The following is an 8,021-nucleotide window of genomic DNA, read 5'->3' as shown; positions in this document are numbered from 1 at the left end:
ACCAAACAGCTTCCCTCCGATGCGAAACCATTCATCACAGAATGCATAAATCATTTCAGCTTAATCCCATGTGAGCGATTCTATCGATGTGGTGTGAGGACAAGCCAGCTGAAGCAGAGTACACTTTGCTCCTGATTTCCCCAACGCACACATTTTCCCTTTCATTCATTCAAGCATAACGTCCATCTCAGGTGAAACTTCATTAAAGGTTGGAGCCATTTTTCATAATCCAGTAGAACCTGGAGATCAATATCTCTGCTGCGCTTATCCGAGCGTGTGTGTGTGGATTTGTGTGTTTGCATTTGTGAGTGCAGTGTGTGTATGTGTGCCTGTGTGTTCATAGTGTGCCCTTATGTTTGTGTATGTGTGTGTGTGTGTGTGTGTGTGTGTGTGTGTGTGTGTGTGTGTGTGTGTGTGTGTGTGTGTGTGTGTGTGTGTGTGTTTGCATGTGTGTGTGTTTTTGTACGCAGACATTTTCTTGCAGTCAACTAATGCAATTTCTTTTGAGCTGGACATAATAATGACCAGGACAAAGTCAATATGTTTTATAGAGGAGCCTTCCTCCAACCACCCACTAAAAATTATAGTTTGAAGACAATGATTGCTTTTACAATGTACAAGAGGAAGATGAGTGTCCCTGTCAGGAACATTAAGCACACTGCGTTTTTCTAGTTGAGCACAGCATATTCCATTATGAGAGCTTACAGGAAAGACATACAAATATATCTCTTTTGTGGTTTAGGTCATGGATTCATTAATAAGTAAATTTAGTGTTCTGTCCTGATGTATATTTTGGCAAGCAACACTCGTTACTTGGGCAACACTTTTGGAACGATGATGAACATATGCCTTAAATCTTTGTAACTTGATCTGGACAGTATTTTGTTTGTGTTCTAGATGCAGGAGCCCTTTTTCATATTGTCTACAATTTCATATTCAAAACACAAGTGGAATTATTTGTGGATGGATTATCAAAAATGTCCAAATATCTTGGGTAAATTATGAAGTCATTTGAAGAAAGCATGCAGTAAGAAGTGGTATTGACTTAAATTCCAATTTTTAACCAAATCTCTCACTTTGCAAAATTCCACATTGCAGCCCTGGGAAAATGTTCATAATTAGAATAAAATGGCCTATGAATGTCTAAAGTAATTGATCAACATTGTTATTAGCTGCAAATAATCAGTATTTGTTTCAAACTTTTTCTTCCTATTGAAATAATTTGCTACCGTATAACATTGCTGCATACAATGGCCATTAATCAGCAGGTTCATGCACAACTACCTACTATTACTACTATTTGGGTAACTTTGGTAACAATTCTGATAAGACCCACAACAATAAGGAGCAGTAATTCAGGGTACACATGCTATGAACCATTTGAGTCCCCATGGATGAATACATAGCTCTTCGAAAATCTAGGGTCCCAAATCCGAAATGGGAATGAACACCCTACTTTTCTCTATACTTATTAGAATAAATGTGTAATGATGAGGTAAATAAATAATCATTAAGCAACAAAACAACTTTTCTCAACACCAATTCAATTGAACGTATGTACAGTACACTTATGTGCAAAAACATGGATTCAAAAGACATTGTTAGCTAATCCTTTCAAGGCACATATATGTCTATATATATATGTATATATATATATATGTTATAGCCATAACATTTGCTGAACAAAAATGACAGTCGTTTCAAATGTATTTGACCGGACATGGCAGATGTGCTTGTTTTAATACATTCTCCAACAGGTAACAATGCCCCTCCATCTCTGATGGATTGCATGATAAGTATTTAAAAAGATGGAATACTATGGTCTGCATTGTCTTCTCCAAACAATAATACAAAAAGTGGTGTCATGTCATACATGACACCACTTTTCTCATTCATAATGCGGTTGCCCCAACTATCTAGATGTGTGCAACACACCTAGACCGCATTTCACCTGCAAGCAGAGAGGATTCTTTAAAGTGTGTTAAACAAATGCAGATTACAAAAAACGAGTCAGGTGGTTGATTGTTGGTTGAATTCACTTTTAGGCACCACATAAAAACATGCCCTCTTGTGGCTGACTTGTGCGTACCTCTCACCTTTCTCTCTTTTTTGAATTCCTCAATATTTCTCTCATTAAACCTGCCTTTCTGTGCTCTGCGCTATGTAAGCTCAATAATACATAACAGTTACAGAATACTGCATATGTTAAGGTCAGAAATCGCCATGGCTTGAAGATCATTGATGAAAGAACTAAACTGAAAGACTAAGAAATAATCTGAATTGTACATGTCTGTCAGCACGAAAACCAAAACAACCTCATAGCATAATAATTTATAAATCCAGTTTTACTAAGGTATATAAAAGGTACAGCTGAATTAAAACAGGTATTGTCCAGCCAAGTGTATAAATTACATATTTTTGAAGACACAGGGGTTTGTGAAATAATAATCATACTGTACAGCGTCTTTCATAATACGGTAAGTCATCAATATAAAGGCTTCTGATGCTTTCCCAACCATCATGTGTGACATAGGTCTGCGTCCTGAACATTGTTCTTGCAGTACACTGTGCTGTTGTTCCCCAGGGGGCAGTCTCGGAAGCCTGTGCCCCCATTAGGGGTGTAAATAGGCTGTATGCGGAAATCTCCCTTGAGGAGCTGCTCATTGTTGAGGGACACTATCTGGAAGCTGGTCTCAGTCATTTCCAGGATAGAATTATCCTTCTTGGTGCCCGCTTCACAATAGTCGTCTTTTCTCCGGCCTCTGTTGTATTTCCAATCGGCGGAGGATTTGGATCGGCTTTTCTTGTGCATGTGCCAGCAGAAGATGCTGAGCAGCAGCACCAGCACCACGATCACAGCCCCTCCAATCAGCCCCGCTAGCAAGAAAGGTGAACTTGGGTCTGGCTGTGTGGCCTGTTCGGGCCCCACGGGCCCCTTGTTGTTTGGACCCAAAGTGGCCGTTGTCGTGGCGACCTCCGTGCACTTGGTATCGTCTTTGGGCCGGTAGTTATTGAACGCGTCCAGAGGGATGACACAGATCCGATACGTGGACTTTGGCTCCAGGTTAGGTAATCGAATGCCCCGGTGGTCTCCGCCCACCATCCTCTCCCGGACGGTGTCCCCCGTCAGGCTGGGGCCCATCCTGGCCCAGGTCACCTTGTAGGCGGTGACCGGAAAAGCGGCCACCCAGTTCACGTGAATCGCGGAGCCATTGAGAATAGTAAATGTGACCTGCAGACTCTCCCTTTTGGGATCTAGTGGCCGCTTAGTTCTTGTTCCACCCTGTCTGGTTGGATAGACTGGTAGATAGGAAGTGAGTGTGGGGGACAGGGGGCGCCTGGTGGGTGGGGTGCGGTCCTGGGACACTAAGGGGGCGTCTGGGGTGGAGGAGGCGGGTAGCGGCCCGACTGAGCCCCCTGACGTGGCGGGAGGATGAGAGGTTAACGTCGGTGTGGTGGTTGTCATCGGACACTGAAGCAGCTCTCCGCTCAGCTCCCTTATCACCATGCCACGGACCTTCTCTGGCTTTTGGCACATGAAGCCCCGCACATTAAGGGATCCGGGCAAGGACTTCAGCCACCATACCACCCACTGGATGCTACAGTCGCACAGCCAGAGATTGTTGCGCACCGTGAGCTGTCGTAGACTAACAAGGCTGTCAAAGACCCCCTGCGTTAGTGACTGCAGCTGGTTGCTGGAAATATCCAGCTTCTCCAGCTTGTGCAAGCCTGCAAAGGCCCCTACAGGGATGATATTTATCTGGTTCTCCTGAAAGTTCAGCTTCACCAGCACCTCCCCTGGGAGAAACGGTGGCGGGTAGGTGAGTGAGTTGCGAGCAAGGGACAGCTCCCTGAGGGTGACCAGATCCTGAAAGGTCCCTGGCGCAATCCCCTCGTCCGTCAACAGGTTTCCGTCCAAGAGGAGACGCTCCAAGCGGGTGACATTCCTAAAGGCCTCCTCAACGATGACAGCAATGCGATTCTCGTCCAATCGCAGCTCCTTCAGGTCCTCTGGGAGACCAATGGGCACGCTGCTCAGGTGGTTCTTGGTGAGAAAGAGCATCTTTAGACTCAGAGCCTCTCGGAACGCACCTTCCTCCACCCCTACGGTGGATATAGAGTTATCGTCCAGATGCAGCTCTTCCAGCCATAAAAGCTGAGCCAAGGCTGCCCTGGAGATTGTCTGAATGTTATTCTCTTGGAGGTGGAGTACTCTGACATTTTTGGGCAAGTTGATGGGAAACTCATCCAACTGGTTGCCATAGAGATACACAGTCTCCACGGAAGCCACGTGGTGGAGCTCCAAGGGGAACCCGGCATTATTTATTTGGTTATTGTGAAGATAGAGTGTCTTGTAACCTTCGCCGATACCAAAGGGCACAGAGGTCAGGCTCCTCTCATTGCAGTAAACAAAAGTACGATCACAGCGGCATTCCTCAGGGCAGTTGGACGCCCGGGAAAACTGTAGGTGCAGGCCGAGAAGTATGGGTATCCATGGCCGTAGTGAGGAGGCCCAGTCCTTATTCCATAGACGCCACTGTATCTCCATTTCAAAGAAATCAGTAAAATTGCAAAGAAATCAAATCCAAACAGAAACGCGGGAAATAAAAATGGGCAGAAAAACTGAAAATCCAGTGGGTTCACGTTTTCTGAACTTCTGGCTGGTGCAGAAAAAAAGTTTGTGAGTCATCCTTAGGCTAACAACAACAGAGCCACGGCTGCATTAGACGTCAGGATTATCTTCCCCAGCCTCGCTCCATACTTGGGTCAGGAATAAGGTGTCGAGCTGATCACATCACGCTTTCTATCAGCATCTTGGTCAGAGTTTGTTTCTGTACGGGCAAAATTGAGATATAACAGTGCAGTGCATGATAGGTGGTTGATGCGAGCCTGGAGCAGTCGGCCTCCTCCCAGCTGGGGTCTGTTTCTCTACGTTACACACGGCCGGGCCCAGTAAGATGCAGCCTTCCTCGGACTTGACATTTGGATCCTCAAACCTGTTGTAAAATGAGAATAAGGGAAAAATCAGTGGGTTTAGGTTTCCCTCTAAATGTAAGCTGTCTTCCAAGAAAACCGCAAAGGAATTCGTCCCTTCGGACTGCACAGATGCAAAGCGAGGCATTAGAAATTGGAAATGCTGAGCACTGCGCATACAAATGACTAACGCGGTTGTTACATACTCCTTGGCTAAGACATACAGCGGGCAGCGAGGCATATTGCAATGGCTATTGTGGACATGGTTTTGCTGTCAATAAAATTACAGTCAAAATGATGCGTAAAAAAATAAAAAAACTGACTACAACAATGATCACAAGCAAATATTGTGGAACCAATTGAGAGAGGCAGACTGTCACAGATAGCCCCAGAATGCACATACTAACATGAATTTGACATATAAAAAAGGATCCTGGTTGTGATTAAGAATGATAAAACTAAGAATAAGCATGGGATATCTTATGCATAGAAAATGATGTAAACGACTCAATCTGTCCCCCCTCTTTAGAAGGTTATGGCATGGAAGATGGAGAGACTGCTTTAGTCCTAAGGCACATACACTGACAAACAGGTCCCCTATCACGGCTCACTCACTGGGATGAATAAATAAATGGGCAAATAGAGGTGAGGGGGAAAGGAGAGGGTATCTGCTCTTGGTAGGCTGGCGCAGCACAGACGTGCGCAAAGGCTATATTTTCTCTCAGACACAAAGTATTTGACTCTCTTTCTCTCTATGCACACACACACGAGCGCGCGCACACACACGCACACATACGCAGACACATACGCGCGCACACACACACACACACACACACACACACACACACACACACACACACACGCACACACGCGCGCGCACACACACACACACACACACACACACACACACACACACACACACACACACACACACACACACACACACACACACACACACACACACACACACACACACAAAATAGAAACATGCACCTAGATGCGCGGGAGGGGGGTCGCCTGGTGAGACACGCGCAAACAAATTGTCAACGCGACCAATTCCTACAAAATTGTTTTTTATTATTTATTCATTCAATTTGTACAAAGCTACGTTCGCTTTAGTTTGTAAAGGCATAATAGCCATGCTGAACCGCTACCTGGGCAAACGCACTTGACGGTGATGAACGCAGCCTGTCAACAGAGATAGGCCCGAGGAAAGTAAGATCGATGCTGGACACTTGGAGTAAGAAGAGACACAAGGTCAGGGGACTCGAACAAAGGAAACGTGTTGGTCGTTAGGACTCAGCATACATGGGGGGGTGGGGGGGCTATAGCAACTATGATTAGTTATGTGTGACGGTGTTCATTTATCCATCTTATTCTCCTGTGGTTTCGAGGTGGGAAGGAAGTGCCACTTGGCGACCGTCCCCCATCCAGTAGCCTCACCACACGGATAACATCGATCGTGGTTGAGAATGTTCAATAGTTATGTAATCCCTCAGACTTCCAGTGTAAACCGTTGGATTGTGTAGCCCTGATTGCGGACATTGGACATCGCCCATCATCAGTAAGCATAGGGATTTGGAACACATTATGCGCCCCTGTTCGTTCAATAAAGTAATCAGAAGTAAACAGATTGTTCAGAATATTTTCATCTATGTATTGATTTATTTCGGTACAGCCTAATTGAATTTATATATTTTTTTTTTACAACGGGGGACGGCGGTAACTACGAGGATATATCACCGTTGTTTTAAGGGACACGCAAAAACGCACCGGAACGCGTCTCTAACTCTGGTGAATGTCTCGTTCTCGCTGCGCTATGCGCTGGAAATGAAATCTGGAGAGGGGGGGGGGGGAGGAATTCATCAAATAAATGAATTGTAGGTTAATAAATGTAACGCAATACTATCCAAATAGGTTCCGAATGAATTGAACCCCCCCCCCCCCCCCCAAATAAAATGCTAAATTATGCGTCACATAAATCTCCATCTTTTCCCCCCCATTTAGTTTTGGACGTTTTTTCTTACCTTGATTCTCAAGTCCTGCTATTGTACATAATCCAAGATCAGCACGACAGCACGCACACTAAAGACCTGAGCGGGACGTCCGCATCTTGACCGACGGTCACTCTGCGGTCCTCCGCGCGGCCCGCGGTGCGCTGGGTACGGACACCGGGGTTGGACTGGGGCATGACGGGGAGCCGAGAACCGGGGTGATCCAGAGGAGATTCAGGTCATCTGTGGTCTGCTGTTCCACATTTTGCACCCCATTGTCACACGCACGATCCTTTGACCGCCCGGGAGGGAGGGCAGATTATTTCCCTTGGAAGACTGCCCGAGTCTCGAGAAGTTTTCTCGAAATGTTTTACATCAAAAAGAACAGACACGGGTCCCGTTCACTCTTGGCCATTCTCCCAGTGAACGCGAACGCAGGGCTCCGAGCAATGTGCTCCGAGAATGTCCTTTCCATGGTCTTCCAAGTTTTGGAAATGGCTGCTCCCCCCTTTGCCCCCTGTCTGCGTGCCCCCCGGAGATATCAACTGTACTGACTTGGGCAGATTGCGATCTCTCTCTCTCTCTCTCTCTCCCTCTCTCTACGCTTTCCCTTGGCACTGTCCCGCCTCTCAGCCTGGCGACGCTTGCGATCCAACTCTCTCTGGTCAGCTCACTCCCACTGTTTCCCTCTCTGCCTCTCTCTCTCTGCCTCTCTGCCTCTCTCTCTCTCTCTCTCTCTCTCTCTCTCTCTCTCTCTCTCTCTCTCTCTCTCTCTCTCTCTCTCTCTCTCTCTCTCTCTCTCTCTCTCTCTCTCTCTCTCTCTCTCTCTCTCTCTCTCTCTCTCTCTCTCTCTCTCTCTCTGATCTCACCTAACACCACTAGCGTGCGTGTGCATATGTGCACGTGTGTAATTGCTTGTTTGAATATTATAGTATGTAAGTGAGTTTAAGTTGAAGCATGTGCGTGTGAACATTTTGGGCGCAGAATGCACATTTACGCAAAAGTAGACCACAATAATGAAACACAATATAAGTAGAAATACAAAGTGATTTC

General features: G+C 46.0%; 1 protein-coding gene across 1 annotated transcript; it reads right to left on the bottom strand.

Annotated features, from left to right (window-relative positions):
* Window positions 1-530: 530 nt before the first annotated feature.
* Window positions 531-7,656, bottom strand: si:dkey-87k14.1 (leucine-rich repeat transmembrane protein FLRT2). The gene is made up of 2 exons (XM_030356483.1): window positions 7,002-7,656; window positions 531-4,997 (listed from the first exon to the last, which is right to left on the bottom strand). Exon 2 carries the CDS (start codon window positions 4,547-4,549, stop codon window positions 2,519-2,521), a length of 2,031 nt encoding a protein of 676 aa, XP_030212343.1. The 5' UTR covers window positions 4,550-4,997; window positions 7,002-7,656; the 3' UTR covers window positions 531-2,518.
* Between the last annotated feature and the right edge of the window lie 365 nt (window positions 7,657-8,021).

Source organism: Gadus morhua, chromosome 5 (assembly GCF_902167405.1).
Source record: "Gadus morhua chromosome 5, gadMor3.0, whole genome shotgun sequence".
Classification (NCBI taxonomy): domain Eukaryota; kingdom Metazoa; phylum Chordata; class Actinopteri; order Gadiformes; family Gadidae; genus Gadus; species Gadus morhua.
The sequence above is the reverse complement of the archived record's forward strand: the minus strand, read 5'-3'. Positions and strand labels throughout refer to the sequence as shown.